Source organism: Neophocaena asiaeorientalis, unplaced genomic scaffold (assembly GCF_003031525.2).
Source record: "Neophocaena asiaeorientalis asiaeorientalis breed wild unplaced genomic scaffold, Neophocaena_asiaeorientalis_V1.1 scaffold89, whole genome shotgun sequence".
NCBI classification, from domain to species: Eukaryota; Metazoa; Chordata; class Mammalia; order Artiodactyla; family Phocoenidae; genus Neophocaena; species Neophocaena asiaeorientalis.
In genome coordinates this window covers 1411107-1437176 of record NW_020172592.1, presented here as the reverse complement: position 1 = coordinate 1437176, position 26070 = coordinate 1411107, and the positions used below count along the sequence as shown (strand labels likewise).

The following is a 26070-nucleotide window of genomic DNA, read 5'->3' as shown; positions in this document are numbered from 1 at the left end:
CAGAGTCTCTCAAAAAAGCCCTTCTTGACCTTCCTAATTTGAGTTCAATTGCACGTTCAGTGTTGAGAAGCCAGTGTATGTTCTGCCAATGTTTTAAGCTCAAGCTTTACTACATTTTGTTATTTGTAAAAGTGAAATCCCGGATAATAAGTTATAATTGCCCTATTAATCACTTGAAAAGGGAGTTTGGAAGGAAAATGGGATTTGAAATTGCAATAATTGGTATCCTGAAAGACATCCTTTTTTATTTTCTTACCTAGAGCCTACAACATACTACTATGAAAACGACATGTATGCACTTTTTTTCAATGGTGAGGTACAAGCACTATGCCTTATATATTAGTTTTTCTAAGGGAATGAAACTTAAAACTTCAGTGTAGTGATGCTGTTAGTCATGATGACCTTTGAACTGGAAAAAAATACAGAAAACCAGGCCATGGATTATAAATTATATTGTCAATGAAAGAGAGAAGAATTTTTTGTTTCATAAGTTGTTTCAAGTATTACATTTTCATTTCCTTTTTTCAAATGAATTATAATGTACAACACATATGTATTTTTCTTCCATTTTTCATTTAAAAAATCATTCTTTCTCTTAGCTTTGTTTCTCTGTGTATTGATAGACCTGACACACCAAAATTTACCTTTCAAAGTTCAATATACCAAATCCATCTGTTACCCTTTAAGTATTTTGTGAAAAATCTATATTTTTGCTTATATCCCTAAGATATCTCAATTAAAAAAGAAAGACATAGATTACTTAAATCTCTCTTGTTTAGTTCATAATGAACAAATTTTAGATTGTGCTTGTGTAATTGAAGACAGCCAATGAAAAGGAACAGGTAGCATTTAGGGTATTATAATAACTAAATCAAATTTACTATAAGACATCCAGATAATTGAAGTTGATTAAATAGTCAATGTAGCCAAAAAAAATCATTTAGTTTATCACTTACTGGAATTTTTAGCATTTATACACACACGTGGGCATGTTTAAGATTGGCCAATGGTACTTTTATCCCTTCCTCTATTTCAAGCCTGGTCTTTCTAAAAACATAGAGAAAAGGCATAGGTCTCAAACTTTAAATTAGGTGACATCCCTCTAATGTCAGTAAGTGTTCTATGAAAACAGTGTCTTTGATCTCCAGGTATAGCTTATATAATAAAATGATCAAAGACATCCTAGTCAAATGAGCATACAAGGGAAGGAAGGTACAAAACACATCCATTTTGCTTTTTTAGTAAATTCAGATAAATTAAGAAAAACATGTAACTCCATACAACTGACTTGCATCTGTTCTGAAATACAATCATCTTTTAAAGAAAGAGACCACAGGAAAAATTATTCCATCTTCATTGGAAGTCCTCCCTTGGAAGAAGGGAGTGGGCCAAGTGCAGAGATTACAAGAGCACAGAGATAGAATGTCATTTGAATGAATGTGTTCAAATAGAGCCAGTGAAATCCATAATTTCTTTTCACACAGTTGGAAAAGTAGTTGGCTTTTGCAACTGGGTAACATTTCTTTCTGGGCAGGTCAATCATCCATGGAGCCACAATCCACACCATACTGTGATTTTCTGCACATCTGGTGTAAGCCTTTGCATGCAAATATTAAAACCAGTCTACTTCCTTAAAATGTTTCTATATTTAAAATGAAATAAGTAATTTGAGAATATAGGTGAATATGCAAAATACGTTATCTGGTAGGCAAATAGAACAGCCCAACATTAACTGATAAGGTAGAAGTAGTATTCATTTTTTGCACTCCCTTATTTCAATGAAAAACAAAAAAAAACAAAAAATAAAACCTCACCATTCTGTTTGATGTTATTTGTTCATAGGAATCTCAGAAATATTCTAATATTTAGAAAATCTTAGACACCACGACCTATGTGTGATATGAATTAGCAGTCCACTAATAACAACATTAACCACCAGATAGTTACATCCTTTGAGTTACTATGCTAATATTACACAACAGAGTAAAGACTTGAGCAGTGCTCAAGTTTTCTGTCTCATATTTTCCTTCAAATTAAAAATGTACATATTTACTTAAATAAATATAGCACAATAATCATATTGAAACATCATAGGTTTGTAAGATAATGACAATAAAACTTATGTGTTCAGTGTGCAGAAGAAAATATACTTTTTCCCCTTCATAAATACTGCAGGTGAAAACATGAATTACTTTTTTGAGATACACGGGCCTCTCACTGCTGTGGCCTCTCCCGTTGCGGAGCAGAGGCTCCGGACGCACAGGCTCAGCGGCCGTGGCTCATGGGCCCAGTCGCTCCGCGGCATGTGGGATCCTCCCAGACCGGGGCACGAACCCGTGTCCCCTGCATCGGCAGGCGGACTCTCAACCACTGAGCCACCAGGGAAGCCCATCATGAGTTACTTTTAAAGAATAGTATGAATTACAGATTTTTAAAATGATTTTGTATATGTTTATTTTATAAGCAAAGTAATATTTTGAGTTTGTGAAAAAAGGCAAAATATATAAAGTAGCTGTAACATTCTGTACATTCACTCTAAAAATAAATGAATTGATATGATAATATTAATGAATGCATATGAACTTTGAAATATTTGTTGAATTGCAATTAATTTGTCCAAAGCTTTCCATGGTCTGGAAGTGAACCTAATGGTAATTTGATCTGAAGTCTTCTCCAGAGTAGTCAGGAAAATATGTTGCAATTTAGTTATGTGATGTGAAAGAAAAAAGAATGACCTTTGGCAATGTAAATTCAAGTTCAGGTCTTGGATCTATTGCATTCTGGCTGCATGACTTTGAATGGATTTCTCAAACCTCTTTGAGACTCGATATCACCATCTGTAAGATGGAAATAGTATGTATCTCTCAGCCGAAAGAATTTACAAATGGCGACCGAAAAAAAGAGTTTATAAATATTTTTAAGACTCCAGACCAAGATGGTGACACAGGAGGCTCTTGAATTTTCTTCCTCCCATGGATGCACTGAATGTATAGCTACAAACAGAGCAATTCCCTTGAAAGAAACTAGCTGAGTGATGACTACACACTGAGCAAATGAGAAAATACCCATATCAAAATGGGTGGGAAATTCTTAGATACACTTTTGCCATGAACACTCATTTCCCAGCTTCTCCCTGAGGAGTGAAGGGTTTGGACTATACATCTAGCACCCCAACTTTTAAGGCTCCCACCAGAAGAATGGGCTCCCAAAATACTTAGCTCTGAAAGCCAACAGGGCTTGGTTTCTTGAGTCCCATAGGACCATAGCAAACAAAAAAGCAGTTCTTAAGTATGTGAGCACATACCATCAATACTATAGCTATCCTCCCAAGGATCAGTGCAGAGGGAGCAGGCAAAAATGTTCATCTCCCAGTCTTTCTCTGCAAGGGATTTGACTACATACTTTACAAGCTGCTGCCTGAGGGGTCTGGCTTCTAATTAGTTCACATCAAGACGCTGACTGTGATTCTCCCCAGAGCGTTCAATAGCTGGTGGGCACTTCTCCTGCCTTCTTCTTCTGGTTCCCTCCAACAATAAAACCAAGTCACCAAGTGTCTCCATGGAAGGAGCTTGTTCACATATCTAGCACCACAAGTTTTATGGTTGTGACCTGAAGGATGGGACCCCAAATCACCTAGCTCTGATAGCTAATAGAGCATGTGTTTATTAGTCCCATAGGACTGTAGCAAACAAAGAAGTTTTAAGTGGGCACAGGAGTACCCCTCATGTCAACATACCCGAGCTCAGTGTAGAAGGAAAGGCAAAAATTTCCATCTCACAGTTTCTCTTTGGAAGGGGTTTGACTGCATACTTTCCAGCCAGCTTCTAATCAGCCTACTTCTAGGTGCTGACTGTGATTCTTGCCTTATGGACACTTATAGGTCTGGGCACACCCTCAACTACTGGGAGCCACTAACAATGAAGACTGTGGCTTGCACAATCACAAAGGTTTGAGAGGTAACCAGGAGCTTGGGCTGGGCTGATAGACAAAGTTCATCTCCTAATGATACCAGTCTATCAAGACTGGGAGAGGTGGGTGTTTTTATAATGTGCAGAAACCAACAAAGAAAGTCAAGGAAAGTGAAGAAACATGGGAATACATTCCAAACAAAAGAAGATAAATCTCCAGAAACTAATCTTAGTGAAATGGAGATAAGTGATTTACCCCACAGAGTATTCAAAATAACAGTCCTAAATATGGTCACCAAGGTCAGGGAGCAATGCATGAACAAAGTGAGAATTTCAACAAAGAGAAAGAAAATATTAAAAAATACCAAGCAGAAATCACAGAACTGAAGAATACAATAAGTGAACTGAAAAATTCAATAAAGGAGTTTAACAGCAGACTAGATCAAGTAAAAGAAAAGATCAGGGAACTCAGACAAGGCAGTGAAACTCATCAAATCAAAGCAGCAAAAGAAAAAAGAATGAAAAACAATGAAGATAGCTTAAAGGACTTAATGAACACCATTAAGCAGACCACCATATACATTTTAGGTTTCCCAGAAGCAGAAGAGAGAGAAAGGGCCAGAAAGTGTATTTGAAGAAATACTGGCTAAAAACTATGCTAACCTGGGGAAAGAAACAGACATCCAGATCCAGGAATCCCAAAGAATACCAAATAAGATGGATCTAAAGAGACACACACCAAGGTATATTATAATTAAATTGTCAAAGTTAAAGACAAAGAGAGAATCTCAAAAGCAGCAAGAGAAAAGCAACTTGTTACATATAAGGGAATCTCATTAAGATTATGAGTGGATTTTTCAACAGAAAACTTGCAAACCATAAGCGAATGGGATAATATATTCAAAGTGTAGTAAGAAATAACTGCCAACCAAGAATACTTTACCCAGCAAAGCTGTCCTTAAGAATTCAAGGAGAGATAAAGTTTTGAAGACAAACAAAAGCTAAAGGGTTCATCACCAGTAGATTTGCCTTACAAGATATGTTAAAGGGAGTTCTTCAAGCTGAACTAAAGGATGCTAACTAGTAACATGAAAACATAAAAGTATATAAAACTCACTGGTAAAGTATGTATATATTATAAATATAAATATATATATATATACACACACACACATTCATGTATATACATACATGTATATATATACATATATATATATTTTTATACTTAAATTCAGAATACTCTTATATTGTAATGGTGGTGGGTAAATCACTTATAACTCTAGTGTAAAGGTTAAAAGACTGAAGTATTAAAAATAATCCATAACTACAATAATTTTTAATGATTACACAGTATAAAAATGTATATTGACATCAAAAACATAAATTGTGGGAGGAAAGTATAAAAATGTAGAGCTTTTCTAAGCATTAAAAATTAAAATGTTATTGGCTTAAAATATTATACACTATTAAAACTATAAGAAGTTTTATGTAAGCCTAATGGTAACCACAAAGCAAAAACCTATAGTAGATATGCAAAAGATAGAGAAGGGAATCAAAACATACCACTACACAAAATCATCAATTCACAAACGGAAGACAGCAAGAGAGGAAAAACAGAAGTACGAAACAGCCAGGAAACAACAAGATGGCAACAGTAAGCCCATATATATCAATAACTTCTTTAAACTTAATGGACTAAATTCTCCAGTCAAAAGATATATAGTTGCTGAATGATTAAAAAAACAAGGCTGAACTACATGCTGTCTACAAGAGAATCACTTCAGGTTTAAGGACACACAGGCTGAGAGTGAAGGGATGGAAAATATATGCCATGCCAATGGAAACAAAAAGCAGGGCAGGTATACTTATATCAGAAAAAATAAACTTTAACCCCCAAACTGTAATATAAGACAAAGAAGATCATTATAAAATGATAAAGGGGTCAATTCACCAAGAGGATGTAACACAACGGATAGCTCAGATAGAAAATCAATAACGAAACACTGGACTTAAACTACATTAGATGCCATAGACCTAACAGACATATACAGATCATTCCATCCAACAGCAGCAGAATATACATTCTTCTTAAGCACACATGGAACATTCTCCTGGAGAGATGATACAGTAGGCCACAAAACCAGTCTTAGCAAATTTTAAAAGACTGAAATCATCCCAATTATTTTTTCTGACCACAATAGCATGAAACTAGAAATCAATTACAAGAAAACACTGGAAAATTCACAAATAGATAGTAATTTAACAACATGCTACTGAACAATCAATATGTCAAAGAAGAAATCAAAAGAAATAAAATAAATCTTGAGACAAATGAGAATGCAAGCACAAATTACCAAAACGTATGGCATGCAGCAAAAGCCATTCTAAGAGAGTTTATAGTGATAAATGCTTACATTAAGAAAAAAGAAAGATCTCAACGAAACAACCTAACTTTACACCTCAAGAAACTAAAAAGTGAAGAATAAACTAAGGCCAAATTAGTAGAAAGAAGGAAACAACAAAGATCGGAGTGGAAATAAATAAAATAGAGATTAAAAAGACAATAGAAAAAAATCAATAAAACTAAGCTTGTTTTATGAAAAGATAAAATTGATAAACTTTTACCTAGACTAAGAAAAAATGAGAAAGGCCTCAATTAATAATGCATGAGGAGACATTACAATTCATAACAGAAATACAAGGGAACATAAGAAACTACTATGAACAATTATATGCCAACAAATTAAATAACTTAGAAGAAATGGATAAACTTCTAGAAACAAAAAACGCATCAAGATTGAATAAAGAAGAAACAGAAAATCTGAACAAACAAATTACTAGTAAGGAGATTGAATTAGTAATCAAAAACCTCCCAACCAAGAAAAGTCCAGAATCAGATGGCTTCACTGGTGAATTCCATCAAATATTAAAGAAGAAGTAATACCAATCTTTCTCAAACTCATCCAAAAAATTGAAGAGGAGGTAAGATGTCCAAACTCATTTTTGGAGGTCAGCATTTCCTTGATACCAAAGCCAGTAAAGAACACTACAAGGAGAGAAATTACAGGCCAATATCCCTGATGAACAGAGATCAAATATCCTCAACAAAATACTAGCAAAGTGAATTCAACAGTACATTAAAAGGATCATATGCCATGATTAAGTGGGGTTTATTCCTGGGATGCAAGCGTAGTTCATCATCTGTAAATAAATAAATGCAATAAGCTACATCAACAAAATGAAGGATAAAGACTATATAATCATCTTAATAGATGCAGACAAAGCATTTGACAAAATTCAACATCCTTTCATGAAAAAAACTCTCAATAAATTTGGTATAGAAGGAAGGTACCTCAACATAATAAGTCCCGTATATGAGAAACTCACAGGTAACATCATACTCAATATTGAAAAGCTGAAAACTTTTCCTCTAAGATTAGAAACAAGATAAGGATACCCACTCCTGTCACTGTTATTCAATATAGTACTGTAAGTAAATACTATCTAAAGCAATCAGGCAAGAAAAAGAAATAAAAGGCATCCAAATCAGAAAACAAGTAAAACTGTTACTATTACAGATGACATGATACATATAGAAAACCCTAAAGATGCCTCCAAAAAGCTGTTAAAACTGAATGAATTCAGCAAAGTTGCAGGATAAAAAAATCAACACAGAAAAATCAGTCGTGATTCTGTACACTAACAATTAACTATTTGAAAAAGAAAACAAAATCTCATTTACAATGGCATCAAAAACAAACTACTCAGGAATAAATTTATCCAAGGAAGTGAGAGATCTATACACAAAAATCTTTAAGACACTGATAAAGGAAATTGAAGACACAAATAAATGGAAAGATATCCTAGGTTCATGGAACAGGAAGGTTAATATAATTAAAATGTCCATAATACCCAAGATGAGCTATAAATTCAATGCAATACTTACCAAAGGGCATTTTTCACAGCAATAGAAAAAAAATCCTAAAACTCATATGAAACCACAGAAGAACCCCAAATAGCCAATGCAATCTTGAGAAGGAAGAATAATGCTGGAGTTATCACATTTCCTGATTTCAAACTATATTACAAGTAATCAATACAGTATGATATTGTCATTAAAAACAGATATATAGACTAAAAGAACAGAAGAGAGATCCCAGAAATAAACCCATTAATTAATCTTCAGGAAAGGAACCAGGAATATACAATAGGGAAAGAATAGTCTCTTCAATAAATGGTGCTGGTAAAACTGGATAGCCATATGCAAAAAATGAAACTGGATCCCTATCTTATACACAAAAATCAATTCAAAATTGATTAAAGACATAAATTTAAGACTTGAAATCATAAAACTCTTAGAAGAAAACATAGGGGGTAAGCTCCTTGACATCGCTGTTGGCAATGGTTATTTGGATTTGAGAACAAAAGAAAAGACAACAAGAGCAAAAATAAACAAGTGGGACTACCTCAAACTAAAAAGCTTCTGCACAGCAATGGTAATCATCAATAAAATGAAAAGGCAACCCATGGAATGGGAAAAAGTATTTGCCACATATCCAATAAGCAGTTAGTATCCAAAATATACAAGGAATTCATACAACTCAATAGCAAAACAAACAAACAAACAAAACCAAATACCACAATTCAAAATGGGCAAAGGACCTGAATATGTGTTTTTCCAAAGAAGACATACAAATGGCCAACATGTACACGAAAAGGTATTCAACATCATTAATGATCAGGAAAATGCAAATCAAACCATAATGAGATACTTCCTCACATATTGTTAGGACGTGTATTATCAAAAAGGGAAGAGATAAATGCTGGTAAGGATGTTGGGAAAAGGGAACCCTTCTGCATTCTTGGTAGTATAGTCACTATGGAAAACAGTAGGAGGTCCCTCAAGAAATTAAAAATGGAGCTACCATATGACCCAGGAATCTCACTTCTGGGCAAATATCTGAAGGAAATGAAATCACTATTTCATTATCTCAAAGAGATATCTGAACTGCCAGATTTATTGCAGCACTATTCACAATAGTCAAGGTTTGGAAACAACGTAGGTGTCCATCCACAGATGAATGGATAAAGAAAATGTGATACACACACATCCACATACACAGACACAATGGAATATTTTGCAATCTTAAAAAAAAGAATGAAATTCTGTCTTTTGTGACAACATGGATGAACATGGAAGGTATTATGCCAAGTGAAATAAGCCAGACAGAGAAAAAGAAAAACTACATGGTATCACTTATGTAGAACCAAAAACAAACAAACAAAATAGTTGAATTCATAGAAACAGAGGGTAGAATGGTGGTTGCCAGGAGCTGGGTGGTGGGGGGAATAAGGAGAGGTTGGTAAAAGTTTTTAAACTTTCACTTATAAGATGAATAAGGCTTGAGGATGTAATGTATAACATGGTGAATATAACTGATAATACTGTCTTGTATAATTAAATTTTCTAAGAGAGTAGAACTTAAGTATTTTCATCAAAAAAAAGTAACTGTGAGGTGATGAATGTGTTAAATGAACTCAATGGAGGGAATCATTTTACAATGTATATGCATATCAAATCATAACTGTATATGTTAGATATATGTATTATAATTTTATTTGCCAACTATACCTTAATAAAGCTGAAAAAATATTTTTCAAAAGCTTTTTTCTCCCCTGAACTGACATAATCCTACAGAAAATATTAAGAGAACTTTTCTTTGAGTTATTTCTTTTTCAGTGTTTCATTGCTCATTAGCCGGATCAACATACAAACCATTTCCTCCCAAGGGTTATCTTTACTTATTTATTGACGTCTGCCAATAACCTGATCAAGGGGAGTACTATATGGATTCCATAACTGGGCAAAAGTTATAGCATATACCATGAGAATATGTAAACTTTTCTTATCTAAGGCTTTCCTTCTTCCTTAAAATTGTAAGAGCTCCATTGTGTTTTCTGAGTTCACGTGATTTTAAAAAAGACAAGAAATATGCATGCATACATTCCTGGTCCTTTACCCCTACTCTTTTGTACTTTTAGTTTTTTACCTCATTTCCTAGAAGGGCATTTACACAGGCTTCTGATGCATCGCAGATGGCTGTGAGATCATGTCCTCCTTCTAGAGCCAACACCACATGTCCATCAGCCAGTGTCATCAATTGCTTCGTCAAATGACCAAAGCCTAACATAATGCAAACAGAACATTTCAAAGTATAAATTAAAAGTTAACTGACCACTAGAATCTAATATTGATTGAGCATTTATTCTGCATATGTCCTTTCTCAGCACTTCCCATGTGCTAACTTGTTTAATACTCACAATAACTTGATAAATTAGGTCCTATTAGTATCTCTATTTAACAAATGAGGGCACCAAAACCCAAGATCCCACAGCTAAGAAGTATCACAACTAAGATTTGCAACAGTCGTTTTGGTTCTTCACCAGTGCACATTACTGCCTTTCACAACACATTCTATGTGTACCTGGATGAAAAACTTGAATAGTGTTTCGCTGTTAATAAGGTAAAGAATTCCGTTTCCTTAATATTTCTTTCCTGTTTCCATCATCTGCCTTCATTATAAAAGGAAGTTTTCTATATATCACCTCAAAGTAGTTAACTATCACATTAGATTTTACAGACATTCTTTTACTATGAAATAGTTGATAAATGCAAAAAATAATATCTATTTATGTTATAAAGTATAATATGACAAACACCTGGTCACTCACCTTCCAATTTAAGGAAAATACTTTTGAAGCCCCCTGTATGCTTCTCTCTAATAACATAACTCCTCCTCACTATGGGAAATCAGGATCCTGAGTTTATGTTTATAACTCCTTTGCTTTCCATTATTAATTTGCTTATTTTGGAACTTTATAAAAATGGTTTTATACTTTTGCACCTTGCTCTTTTCACACATTTTGTTAGCTCATCTCTGTTGATACATGTAGCTACAGTTCTATGCTGTCTAGTAGGCCATTTAACAAGTATAGAAGAATTTATTTACCCATTCTCCTGTTGACAAATATTTAGGTTTTGTGTTATTACAAAAAATGCCCCTATGGGACTTCCCTCGAGGTCCAGTGGTTAGGACTCTGCGCTTTCACTGCCGTGGGCCCGGGGTTCCATCCCTGGTCAGGGGAACTAAGATCCCACAAGCCATGTAGTGTGGCCAAAAAAAAAAAAAATGCCCCATGAACATTCTTATACCAGTCTTCTGGTGTACATGTGCAAGAGCAGAGTGAAATTGTCATGACTTAAAACCTGCTGAATACTACCAGATCATTTCCAAAGGACTATTATCAATCCCCACTCTGAGAAGCCGTATATATTAGAATCCCAGTTTAGTCACATCCTTGCCACCATTTGGTATGATTTGCCAACTGGGTGGATGAATGATAGCATCTTACTGTGGTTTCCTTCCGTATAAGGAGGAACCTTTCTATTTCTACTCCAAATTAGAGTTTTTATTATAAACAGATGTTGAATTTAATTATTTTACTATACCAAATGAGATGGTTTTTCTCCTATAATTTCATAGTGTTGTGAGTTACATTAATATTTCAAATATTTAGCCATCATTGAATTTATGAAATAAAATGTTTGGTCGTGATATATTATCTTTTTTATACAAAGCTGGATTTGTTTGACTAATGCTTTGTTTAGAATTTTTTTTCACCTATGTTTATGAAAGGGGTTAATCTATAAATTTCCATTCTTTTATCGACCATGTTGAATTTTATTATGGTCAGACCCTCTTTTTCTATTATTTGACCCTAGAATGTTGGGTAGAAATCTTCTGTAAAACCATTTGACTCTTGTGTTTTCTTTGAGGAAGATTTTTATCTATTGAGAATTTCTTTAGGGATTAGAGGACTATTTGTGTTTTCAGTATCTTCCTAAGTTATATTTTTCTAGAAATTTCTATCTTTTGTGTTCAAATTTATTCAGTAAAGTTATTTATTACCTTTATTACCATATGTTGGCACTCCGATTAGATGTAGTCATTGTTACTGTATCCTCAACATCTCTGAAACTTTCTTTCATATTTTCTTTTTGTCCTGCATTATGTGTACTTTTATTTCAGATCTATCTTCCAGACTTTCTCTCTCCAGATGTATCTAATCTGCTATTTATACTTCTACAGATATTTTCATTTCAGTGATTACATTGTTCAATTCTAGATGTTCTATTTGGTTATATTTCATAACTTCCTAGTCATTTTTATATTTTCTTACTTTTAGTTCATGTTTTTATTTCTTTAGGCATAATTATTTTATTTTCTATATCTGCTATTTGAAGCCTTTATGGCTTAGTTTTACTATTTTTTGTTTCTGATGATTCAGACTCATGATGTCTTAATTCTCCTTTGTTTTTTGAATTTTTTTGAGCTCATATTAATCAGAACTTTATATGTGAGAAAGCTTGGAAGCCTGAGTTGAATGTGATATTTATCTTTGAAACCTGAGTTGAGTGTGATTTTGTTTGCTTCTGCTGGATGGCTGAAACATTACCAACCAAGATCAATTTAAAACTTTTAGACTCAAGGGCTGTTTTTTTTTTTTTTAATGCACAGATAATGTAAATATGGACCCCAAAACGATTACAAATTGACATAGAAAAAAATATAGGTTTTTTTTCCCTTTCCATTCCCTTTAAAATTCCCTCTACTGATAGCCATATCTAAGATCAATTTGTTGTTTTACTCAGCAGTATTTCCTTTTCTCCTATTTATCCTTTTCTTTAGAGTTGGCCCTTTGACATTCCCTTTTTTATTCTGGTCTCCAATCAAAACCCTTCCCTTCATAGACCCAAAGCTTCGACTCCCCTTTCTAGTATGCAGTAGTCTATTAATGTTAAAGCTTTCACCAACTGAACACTTTGGGATAGCCCAGGGTGGCCACCAGCTATAGTATTTGCTCACTTTTCTTCAACTTTTTGGAAGTCATCCATAAACTTAAAAGAGTAGTCTTGATATTTTCATGTAGGAGTATTTCAGTATATGCAGTCACTCATATTGCCAAATGTAAATGTCTCTCAATTAATATTTAAAAAATTTTAACATTTCATCAACCTGCTCAATTTCAGGCACTACTGAAAAAAAAAAGGATAAATGAAAATATATAAAACCATGTGTTTGGGCTTCCCTGGTGGCGTAGTGGTTGAGAATCTGCCTGCCAATGCAGGGGACACGGGTTCGAGCCCTGGTCTGGGAAAATCCCACATGCCGTGGAGCAACTAGGCCCGTGAGCCACAACTACTGAGCCTGCACGTCTGGAGCTTGTCCTCCGCAACAAGAGAGGCTGCGACAGTGAGAGGCCCACGCACCGCGATGAAGAGTGGCCCCCGCTCGCCGCAACTAGAGAAAGCCCTCGCACAGAAACGAAGACCCAACACAGCCAAAACTAACTAACTAACTAACTAAATAAATAAATAATTTTAAAAAAAACAACCATGTGTTCAATATGGCATTTCATTTTTTTAATAGGCTTTAAGAACATGCAGGACATAAACATTTAATTTTTAAAACAATTATATTTTTAAAGCAGTTAACAGATGTGTTGCTACAGCATAACACATCTGGACTGGGCTCCCAGATCCTCACATGCTCAGCGGCCCACAAGTTCCTGAATCGACTTGTTGCAAACAAGTGGCCAAGATTGCGGAGTAGGAAGACCCTGAGCTCACCTTCTCCCATGGGCACACAGAAATTACAACTATTTACAGAGCACCTATTGAGGAGAAAGACTAAAAGGATATCAGAAAAGATGTACAACTAAAGATATAAAGAAGGAACCACGATGAGATGGGTAGGAAGGGCAAAGATGTAGTATAGTCAAGACCCATATTCCTAGGTGGGCACCCATAGACAGGAGGCTAATTACAATTACAGAGGTTCTCCCCAAGGAGCAAGGGGTCCAAGGCCCACATCGAGCTCTCCAGCCTGGGGGTCCTGCACTGGGAAGCCAAGATCCCAGGAAGTTTGGCTCTGAAGGGCAGTGGGGATTACTTTGGGGAGAGCCAGAGGGCTGTGGGTAATAGACTCCACTCTTTTTTATTAATTAATTAATTTATTTATTTATTTATTTTAGGCTGCATTGGGTCTTCGTTGCTGCACGTGGGCTTTCTCTAGTTGTGGCGAGCGGGGGCCACTCTTTGTTGCAGTGCATGGGCTTCTCATTGTGGTGGCTTCTCTTGTTGTGGAGCACGGGCTCTAGGCACACAGGCTTCAGTAGTTGTGGCTCGCGTGCTCAGTAGTTGTGGCTCACGGGCTTAGTTGCTCCTCGGCATTTTTATTTTAGGCTGCATTGGGTCTTCGTTGCTGCACGTGGGCTTTCTCTAGTTGTGGCGAGCGGGGGCCACTCTTTGTTGCAGTGCATGGGCTTCTCATTGTGGTGGCTTCTCTTGTTGTGGAGCACGGGCTCTAGGCACACAGGCTTCAGTAGTTGTGGCTCACGGGCTTAGTTGCTCCTCGGCATGTGGGATCTTCCCAGACCAGGGCTCGAACCCATGTCCCCTGCATTGGCAGGCAGATTCTTATCCACTGCACCACCAGGGAAGTCCCTAGACTCCACTCTTAAAGGCACACACAAAATTTTACACTCTCCAGGACCCAGGGCAGAAACAGTAATTTGAAAGGAGCCTGAGTCAGACACACCTGCTGATCCTGGAGTAATAAAAGGGAGAAACCTACAAACAAGAATACTTTACCCAGCAAGGCTTTCATTCAGATTTGATGCAGAAATCAAAAGTTTTACAGACAAGGAGAAGCTAAAAGAGTTCAGCACCACCAAACTAGCTTTACAAGAAATGTTAAAAGGACTTCTCTATGTGAAAAAGAAAGGGCCATAACTAGAAATATGAAAATTATGAAAAGAAAAGTTTTATTGGTAAAGGCAAATATATAGAAAAGGTAGTAAATTAGCCACGTATAAAGCTAGTAGGAAAGTTTAAAGACCAAAGAAGTAAAATCATCTATATCCACAATAAGTACTTAAGGGATGCACAAAACAAAAAAAGATGTAAAATATTATGTCAAAAACAGTAAACATGGGAAGGGGAGTTAAAATTCAGGGTTGTTAAAATGTGTTTGAACTTAAGAGATCAGCAGCTTAAAATAATCATATTTATATTTAGACTGCTATATATAAACCTCATGGTAACCACAAACCAAAAATCTACAATAGATACGCACACAAAAAAGAAAAAGGAATTCAAACATAATTCTAAAGATAGTCTTTTGGCTTTAAAAGACACATGAGGGCTTCCCTGGTGGCGCAGTGGTTGGGAGTCCGCCTGCCGATGCAGGGGACATGGGCTCGTGCCCCGGTCCGGGAAGATCCCACGTGCCGCGGAGCGGCTGCGCCCGTGAGCCATGGCCGCTGAGCCTGCGCGTGCGGAGTCTGTGCTCCGCAACGGGAGAGGCCACAACAGTGAGAGGCCCACGTACCGCAAAAAAAAAAAAAAAAAGACACATGAGACCCAATGCACTCAACAGATATATAGAGAAAAAGATATCAGGCTTGCAGTTATCAGAGGTGGGGTTTAGGGGGAGGGGGAATTGCATGAAGGCAGTCAAAAGGTACATACTTCCAGTTATAAGATAAATAAGTACTATGGATGTAATGTACAGCATGATAAATCTAATTAACACTGCTGTGTGTCATATATGAAAATTGCTAAGAGAGTAAATCCTAAAAGTTCTCATTGCAAGGAAAATATTTTTTTCTATCTCTTTTATATCTACATATATGGGATGATGCATGTTCACTAAACTTACTGTGATTATCATTTCATGATTTATATAAGTCAATTTATTATGCTATACACTTAAACTTATACAATACTTGTATATCAATTATATCTCAAAAAAACTGGAAGGGAAAAAACCAAAACGTTAACAAAATTAATAGACTGTTTAAGAGCAGTTTTGGGGTTATCAAAAATTTAAGCAGAAAGCACAGAGAGTTCCAATATACTACCCTACCCCCTCGCTGTGGTTTCCCCTATTAATAATATCTTGCATTAGTGTGGTACATTTGTTACAGTTGATGAACCAGTATTGATACATTATTGTTAACAAAAGTCTATGACCAGGATTTACTCTTTGTGTTGCATAGTTCTATGGGCTTTGCCAAACACATAAAGTCATGTATCCACCATTATAGCATCATACAGATTAGTTTCAAGGTCCTAAAATTCCCTGTGCTCCACCTATTCATCCCTCCTCTCCGCCCCCCAATCCCTGCAAACAAATGATCTTTTTTGTCTCTATAGTTTTGTTACTCATTTTTTCAGTGTTTACATTAATTCCAATTTTTAGCTTCTTGTATTAACCATTCTAAGTACAAGACTATTTCATTCTCCCTCATTTATATAATACTTATAATATTTACAATACTTCTATATCCATGAAAACTTGAAAGAATTATCACGAATGTGGAAATGCATGGTCTGCAAGCCTACCTAGGCTGCTCTCAAGCCTGACCTTGTTCTCCTCTTAGGTATTGTGGGTTTCTGCTTGAAAAGAAAGTAAAATTTCAGGATAAGGTTGGTAGAAGTAATGCAAGTCTATAAAATTGTCAAGCAATGAGACCCTAAAACCAAACTAAGTTGCTTCCATTTTAGAACAATGAAATAGTATCATCTTAATCCTTGGAATGCATTGAGATATCTACTCAATAAACCAGAGCTGTCCAGAATTTCAGCTCTGGTCTAGCACTTGAGGTTAACTATGAACAAGGTGAGATCATTTCCCCATTACCTTGCAGCACTTCAATGTTGATTCTGTCCACTTAGCTACTATTTTGATGGAAGTCAAAATATTCACTTTATAATTACCCGATGTTTCTAAATACTTGGCAAAAACTATTCTAAAAAAGATTTAAAAATTAAGTGAAAACTGTTTTTTTTTTTTTTTGTGGTAATTGGGCCTCTCACTGTTGTGGCCTCTCCCGTTGCGGAGCACAGGCTCCGGACGCGCAGGCTCAGCGGCCATGGCTCACGGGCCCAGCCGCTCCGCGGCATGTGGGAACTTCCCGGACCGGGGCACGAACCCGTGTCCCCTGCATCGGCAGGCGTACTCTTAACCACTGCGCCACCAGGGAAGCCCAGGTGAAAACTGTTTTTAAGCATTATTGTGTTTTTCACTTCTATGGACCTCATGATGATACCAATAAGAATCTTTTCCACAGGCCGTTTAGGAATGAGGCTGAACACATTAAGCTCCACCTTCTTACCTGACTGCTATAAAAAGAACGGTAAGCTTACAGAAAATGTGTAATACAGAGTCCTGATTCTAATGCTTAGAAACGTACTTGGCCTAAGTCAGGGTTAATAGCACATAGTAAGTAATTCTATTCTAGAAGATAAATGAGCCAAGAAATATTCATAATACTCATAGACAGATATTTCTACTAATCATATTGTTAAATATTCTGAACAGCTTTTCCTGTAACCTAAACCATGGCTACAGTGATAACTTAAAAAGAGACAATAATAAATCAAGCCTGTATGCCACATCTTTCATACTGAAGGTTCCTAGCAATTGAGAATTCAATTATCTAAAGTTACTACTGAGTGAATCAAATCACATGGATTAAAAAAAAGGAGGTGGGGGGAGGGATAAAGTCTCAAATCTGATTTAAGTTCACTCTTTCCTCTGGGAATTAAAAAAAAGTCCCGTAAAATACCAAATTTAGAGGGGATAGTAAAAAGTGGAAGGAAAGAATGGAATGAAGCTAATCTTTCATCTCTATCCAAATTCCTCTTTCTTTTACCTACAGGGTTTATTTCCATTCACATGTTACCCATGTGATCTCTGGAGCCACAGATTGAGGCAGCTGAACTCTGCGTTATCCTTGCACAAAACGTTCAAGCGAAGTAAAGAAATAAAATTTCTACGAGGTCTAAGCTCTTTCTTCCCATCAAAGTAAGAAATTTAAGAACAACATTTTACTTCTACTAACCTGAGTTCTACTGTGTCCATTACTGCTGTACGTATATAAGAGGGATTAGAAAAGCTAAGTGTGGCTACCAATGTCAAGGTATTATTTTTCTGGACATGAGAAAAAGAAGATTCAGTGGTGTGTGCATGTGTGCGTGTATGTGTGTTTATTTGAGAGGTTTTGTAACATAATTTTAATGGGCATAATTACAAGTTTCATTTAATAGTTTTTACTTCCAGCTTCACAAAAGCACAGAAGTTCACCCTACTTGTCACAACAAACTGAACCCGTACAGCTGAAAAATTATAGCAGAGAGCATAGCGCCAGCAACGTTTTTCTCAAGGAGGTTCGAGTGTCTGGAGGGTGAGGGTTGATGGGAAAGAAGCGATCAAGTGAGAAAGTAAGTCTGTATAACACGGTGCACGTTGAGCTCAAGCAATTACAGATATGAAATGGGGTGGAACTGGGTTCTTAAGGTCCACATACACCTTTTGTTTCTGAATTTTTTTTAGAGGGTGGGGTACTTAGGGAGGAGCCTGGTTGCCTGGGGCAGCAAGATGGGCAGTATCAGGTTAGTGACTGGAAATGATACATATTCAGTGAAAATCAGCCTCAGAAGTTGTCCCTACCATGTGCATTGACTGTGACAGAATACTCTAAGAAATATTTTTCAAAGTGAAAGTTGGCACCTTAAGCTCTTCTGAGAAAATCTTGTAGAATAAGGCATTAACAAAATACTATCACTACTACTTACTGTACTACTGCTACTGCCACTACACTAAAGAATACTCTATATAACCTGGTTTTTTCAAAAAGCATTAATTTAATTAAATCAGCGTTATTATAAGCATAAGAAGGAAGGTACACTGTAACAAATCTTTTTTTTTGTTTTTTGGTGACCGAACATACTGAACTGGTAACTACCAAGACTGAGACAGCACTGAGGAAGAGAATTGCAAGGGCATCTTCAGCTAGAAATCCTCTGATTCACTGGAAGCAAACTTAATTTTCTTGCTTCTGAAAAGAATATTAACTAAGAAGTAAATATGGTAGTGCTTCAAATGACCAATTTCACTGTGATTTCCCGAAATTCTATGAGGGTTCATTTCTGCTAAAGAAGTCATATCGTGTCAGCATTTTTATTAAGTTTGGAGAAATTGTTTGAAACGAAAAGTTGCTCTAGGAAGCCTCAAAGATTAGACTTTAGATATATATTTCATAACTAAGCCATTAGGACACAAAAGGATTCACCCTTCAAAATGGCATGTCTCATATGCTTCTCCCTAATGTTTCCCAAATAGTTCCCAGAATATTGGTAGTGTAAGGAAACAACCCTAACTTTATTTTAATGTCCATTTGAAAACAACTATTTTCAAAAGAAAAATTAACACATGTTCATTGTGGAAAATATGGAAATAGAAAAAAAAGGCAAATAAAATTATGTAATATATAACAAATATGATATATGTTGTTATACATTATATATATTTTTAATAAAAGAATTATAATTTATATAATTATAAATCCAGTCCTACCAACCAGAAATAGCCAATCCCACTTTTGTGGTATTTCGTGCTTATAGTTTTTGTGTATTTTTAAAATAAAACAGGATCATATTGTAATTTTTAAATTTACATTTACAAATACAAATATAGTGGAAAACATGTTTCATATACTCTGCAATATCATTTTAAAGGTATTAATATACCAACTAATTCTGTTTTTAGATATTAAATTATTACTAGTTTTCAGCTTTATATATAAGGTTGCAAATAATATCCTCCTGTATGCTTGAAGCACTTAACTGATTCTAGTGTTATTACGTATTATTATAGGATGAAAAGAGGCTTGCTTTTTTTTTACTGCTAACTTTTCTTTTTTACCAGAGTATGAGATAGAACATAAATAGTAAAGCACATGATGGCAAGATGGGAATGAAGGTCCTAAACTTTATAAACTTCATTCATGTGCGTTCAGCAATGCCTGTAGTGGATAACTGAAACATTCTTATAGAAGCTCAGAGAAATGAGATACTCTTAGAAAGTCTGTTTTTATTATGAAATTGAAAACATGTAGTGTATCAGAACTCTCTAGGGAGGTCAACACTGAGGGACTTCTGCTGTAGGTTGAAGAGGGACTTCTCAGAGTGTAGTTAACCATTGCTATTTTGCCATCCTATAAAAATCACACTCTAGAATCAGCAGCCAACCCCCAAGAAAGGTAGGTACCTGGGTCATGATTCACTTGATTAATAAAGAAATAGTGACACAAAATGACTGATTAGAAATCACTTCACTTCTACTTGTAAATCTCCTAACTTTTCTGATATCAGTCTCCCATTCACTACAAGTGCTTCTTCACTATTATTTCCTATGTCCGCCTAGGAAAGCTTCAGGTAAACAAAGCAAGAATGATAGAGGCAATCCCTCACCCCATGGTGCCATTTAGCAAAGGTAGTGGAGAGTCAGCAGCAGTGACAGTCTCTTTAGAAATATTGACACCTAATACATTACTGATTTATGTAATTTTTGTAACTCTTTCTGATATGGTAAAGAAGCCTCAATAACAGTTTTACTCATTTTTTAACAGGTTAGTTTCATTTGGTCCTAAAATATTTGTGAAGACTTCATTGCAAATTCAATATAGTAGGGATCAATGGAGTCAGACACTTTTGTCCCGTTTTCATTTGCAATTTAATTTTGCACATCCACTGGCAAAATTTCTGTAGTTATGTCCAGGAAAGATCAACTGAAGAATGAACATACGGTAAAGTGTAATTACAAAAATTGTAGTCATTTTCCTCTCTAAACCCCTTAGTCATTAAGTTACCATGTTGTTCTTTAGGAAAATGCAGTCAAACTCAAGTTGAGAGAGAAGTTTGGGTAGCATGTGGCTGGCTCATGTATTGTGAGGCTCCCTAGCAGGACTTCAAAGCAGAAGCTGATTGTTGCAGATGGGAAGAATGGTCTCCACAGAAATACCTTTTTAAGAATTATGATGCTGTAATTCATATGGTAGGCACTTGTGATTCGTTCCTCATGATGTTGGGATCATTTAACTCACAAAACCATTGTCGCTACCATAAAATCCTTTCATCTGTAGCCAAAAAAGGTTTATTTCATGCAAATGAAAATTTTTCATTAAAGCATCACCTTAATAATGGGAAAGGTATATATATTTTCTGGTCATGTTTAAAATGTAAATTTATGAACATATTTTGAAGATTCATTTCACATTAAGATCTTTATTTATTTGATGCCCTAGGACTCTTTTAAAGTTCATTGAAACTGGAAATCAATTTTAGAAGAACTAAGGAGATTATTATCATTAAATCTTTCAGTTGGCTTATTCCAAGCAGGCCTATAAATATTGCATATGTTTTAAAGAAGGCACTTTCAAGTACACTAAAAATCCTTTTACTGTTCCAGTCAGTGATGCTCCAGGAAGTAACTTTATATTCTCAGCACCTTTTGAAAACAAATGAATAGTTGGTTTGTATCCTAAACAGAATCTGAGACAAGAGAATACTTCAATGCCAGTATTTTGGAAAAATGAAATTTAAAAATATTTATCCTCAGGAATTCCTGAGAATAAAATGGCAAGAAAGGTTGACTGGCATTTTGACCATCCACCCTTCCATCTGTCTCTCTATCCATGATCCATCTATCTACAAATCTACAGTTTATTTACTAAATGCCTACTATGTGCCACAGTTTTATATATAAATCTTATACTTCAAATACATGAACCTCAGTTTTCTCACCTGTAAATACAACTACGGATTATTTATTCTACCTCACAGATTTGAAATAAGTATCTAATCATAAAAAGCCACCTCAATATATATATAAATGCTGTATGTTGAACAGAACCTGGCACATAGCAGGTATTCAGTTTTTATATTTTTGAATAAAAGAGTTCAACCATAGAACTTAAGACCTAGAAATGAATTTTAAGATTAAATACTCCAATCCTTTCATTTTAAGGTTGAGGAAACTAAAACTCAGAAAGGTCAATTATCAAGGCAAATGGTTAACTACAGAGTTGGGGTGAGAACCCAAAGCATTTCCCACTATTCAGCCAACCTAATAGATATTAAGACTGCCCATTTTTTCAGACATGATTTCCAGTTCAAAAGGAACTTTAAAAAGAGTTCCTAGACACCAAATGGCTTTTACAAATCATTGCTTTGGTGTGTTAAGTGTAAATGATCCAGAAACATGTGAATTAAATTTCCCTTAAAATACACAAATATAAAACCAGTGAGGAGATAAAAATCCCTAGAAAATGCTTTTGGATATCATAGGACCACTCCTTCCCACCCCTCAACAAAATTGTTTTTGCCAAACCCCAACTGCAATTTGATTTGCCAATCACTAGCTTTTACTGCTGTTTTCAATAATGCTTTAAACACATGGGATCTATTCTCTCATCGATGCTCATGCAAAATTGGCCAAGTGGGATGGAACAAGAGCAGGACAGACTCATGCTAAGCAATGATGATCCCATTACAGTACTTTGCACTACTCAAATTCAACCAGTATTTACTGAGCACACACTCTAACAATAACTAGGGAAATACGTGGATGAATAAGATATAGTTCCTGCTTCCAGAGAAATTACATATAAGGGGCACATACACGGATAAATAAAATTTGACATAGAAAAAGATAATTGTTATAAAATAAACACATTTTTATAAAGCTTAATAGATGGAAGACACACATCTGTTTAGAAGAAACTCAGAAGATAATAGAGGACATATTCAAACGTTTGCAGTGTTATGCATTTGTATATCTTTGCCTCAGCTTCCCACTTCTGATACAGGAACAGTCATGTTGGTTAGTTTCAGTGAAATAATATATGTAAAATGCACCCACCCAGCACTTCACATCTAGGCAATATCAATAACTATTACTTCCTCACCAGCCCATCAGCCCTCTTCGTGATTCAAAAGCTCTCTTAGGTAAACAAAGTATTCTAAATGGTATCATTTTTTTCATTCATTTGGTTTTTCTACTAGTAAACTTAGTTGTAGAATTACTCAGTTATGCTCACATAGGACCATATATATTACAGTTCCAGACAGCAAAATGGGGAATGGAAAAATAAGTTTGGAGAACAGGAATACATATTTCCAGATAATCCTACTCTTTAAAATTTTTTCTAAAATATAAATTGCCAGAATTAAGACATTCAAATCTAGCACCTAGCTTGGTACATAGTAGATGCTCAGTACATGCTACTGAAAGAATGAATGAATATGGAATGAATGTATTCTAGTTAAGTTTACTTAATTCCATTTCAATTAGTATGGTAGGCAGAAATCTCAGAATGACCCCCAATAACTTTTGCTCTTGTATAATACAGTCTCCTCTGAGTGTGGATGAAATCTGTGCATAAAATGTATACTCCTGTGGTACGGCAAAAAGATGTTTCAGTTGACTTTGAGTAAATCAAAGGGAGGATTTCAGGCACTGTCAGGGGGAACTGGAGGGGGCTGGCTAAGATAATCTAATCGCATGAGCCCTTCAATTTTTTTTTTTAATTAAAAAAAAATGTTTTTTGGCCATGCCACGCAGCATACAGGATCCTAGTTCCCAGATCAGGGACCAAACCCATGTCCCCTCCAGTGGAAGCGCAGAGTCTCAACCTCTGGACCGCCAGGGAAGTCCCGCATGAGCCCTTTAAAGCAGAGTTTTTCTCTAGTTGGTATTATAAGAAGAAGTTAGGGAGATTTGAAGCATGAGAAGGACTTGATGAACCACTGATGGTTTGAAAATGTAAGGGACAATGTGAGGAGAAATGTTGGTAGCTTCTAGCCAACAAGGAAATGGGGACCTCAGCTCTACAAATGCAAGGGACTAAATAAACTCAAAAGAGGATTGTTCCTTACAACCTCCAGCATAAGGAGCCAACCTGGCTGATATTTTGATATCAACCTTGTAAGACCAGAAGCAGAGAACCCAGTTCTTGTGACCTAACAGAACCGTGAGGTAATAAATGGATGGTGGGGCTTCCCCGGTGGAGCAGTGGTTAAGAATCCGCCTGCCAATGCAGGGTACACCGGCTCGAGCCCTGGTCTGGGAAGACCCCACATGCCGCAGAGCAACTAAGTCCATGAGCCACAACTACTGAGCCTGTGCTCTAGAGCTCGCGAGCCACAACTACTGAAGCCTGTGTACCCAGAGCCCATGATCCGCAACAAGAGAAGCCACTGCAATGAGAAGCTCATGCACCACAACAAAGAGTAGCCCCCGCTCACCGCAACTAGAGAAAGCCCGCAGGCAGCAACGAAGACCCAACACAGACACAAATAAATAAATAAATAAATAAATAATAATTTTTAAAAAGGATGGTGTTTTGAGTTAATAAATTTTCACATATCCCTGAATATGCTATAGGCGTAAGATAAATCGATAACAGAATAACAGTTCATGAGGTAAAAGTGAAAGTGTAGGGAAAGTTGGAATAGTAATGGTAACTACAACAATGAACAATTCTAAAATAGTTATCCTGTGCCAGGTGCTGGGGTTCATACAGATGTTTCATTCAGTCCTCACACCAACATTATGAGGTAGCTACAGACAGTATCCAACTTTCTAGAGGGGCAAACAAAGAGAAGTTGAGTAACTTTCCCAAGGGCACACAACTACAATATAGTAATGTCAGGACTCAGGCTTTAGACTCTGAGGCCTTAACCACTGACCCTACTGCCTGTTTAAAATAAGTGAGAAGAGCCCCAAATAATTTTTTAAAAAACCCACACACATAAAGCATGTTTACTTTTCACTTAGAATAAGATGAAGTAACCAATGCACGTCACCATGTGCCCAAAGGGTTCATCTGTCCTCGCTATTCTCCACCCATTTCCCCCAATAAGTGCCAATTGCCAGTATGCTGAGGAATAAGACACATACCTTGACAATGCCTGAACAAAGCGTCTGCTGGATCTGGAAGAAGTGGGTTGTTAGAAGAAAATAAGGTTATGATGCATTTTCAGTCATGATGAGATGCTTCAAATAGAGTCAGTGCTGCTAGCTTCTCTGTTACTCTGAACCAAAGCCAAAATCTGTGGGTCACTTTGTTTAAAAGATCAGGAGAATCCCAGTCCTGGATGAACCCGGGTTTATGTAAATTAGGTGACCTTTTCCAGGCAGAGAGATTTCGAGAACTGTGAACTCTTCTAAAGAACCAAGGGCTCTGTATGATCGCTGGCCACGTCAAATTGGACATTGCAAGCCTTTTCTAACTAACGCATCTTGTCTCAAGGAACTATGGGAGGGCTTATACAGCTGAAAGAGTGTACAAGTTAGGAGAAGACCCTGGGCCTGGAGATGGGCAAGCATCCCAGCAGAAAACTCTAGGCTCACTTTCAGAGAGCAGTGACCTCCATACACCAGCCACCCAACCACTTGTCGTTGGCTTCTCACATTTTTCAGGATTAAATTCAAAGCCTTCAAGACATGGTCTCTCTCTCCAGCCCCATCTTCTGTCATGTCCCCACATTTACTCTTCCCTTGACGTAACTATTTATACAATTTGATGAACACAGCAACCAAACAATGCCCACAGTTCTGAGCTTCCACTGATGAAATGTCCTGTCCGCATCCAGCTAACTCCTACTCACCTTTTAAATTTAGTGTAAGCAACATCCTGAGCCCCGTGGGCAATGCAGAATTGTTCCTATGTGCTCCCTTCACACTGATTTCTCTCTATAGTCCTTAATTTGTGAGTTCACCCTACAAGGTTATAAACTGCTAGACAACAGGGACCACATCTTGCCTGGCTTTGTATATCCAATGCCTAGTACAGTGCTTGGCATTCTCAGTATGTTAATTAAATGACTGATGTATAAATAGTAGAGAGACCTGAAGCTGACTTTATAGACCTGGATGAATGTGTGTTAACAGCTAAAGTGTATGTGGAACTTATTGCAGGATAGGCTCTTTACAACTTATTTAATGTTCAGCACAGCTAACACACACACACCCACACACACACACCCACACACCCACACACACACACAGATATGAAAGAGGTATTACCATTATTCTCAATTTAGAGATGGGAAGTAAACACAGAGAGGTTAAAGCACATTGTCCAAGGTAAAACAGCAAAGGTAGGATTTAAACCTTCTGGCTCTGGAGTCCACACTCCTAAATTACAATACCCAACTTTCTGGATTCAGGGCCCATGGTGATACTGGAGA

The 26070-nt window shown here is 36.3% G+C and overlaps 1 protein-coding gene across 1 annotated transcript in view; it reads right to left on the bottom strand.

Moving 5' to 3' along the window:
- HDAC9 (histone deacetylase 9) overlaps positions 1 to 26070 on the bottom strand; it is a 792206-nt gene that overhangs the window by 64057 nt on the left and 702079 nt on the right. The window contains exon 23 of the mRNA XM_024738435.1: positions 9959 to 10092. Within this exon, the coding sequence (XP_024594203.1) occupies positions 9959 to 10092 (134 nt within the window). The remainder of the gene's footprint in view (positions 1 to 9958; positions 10093 to 26070) is intronic.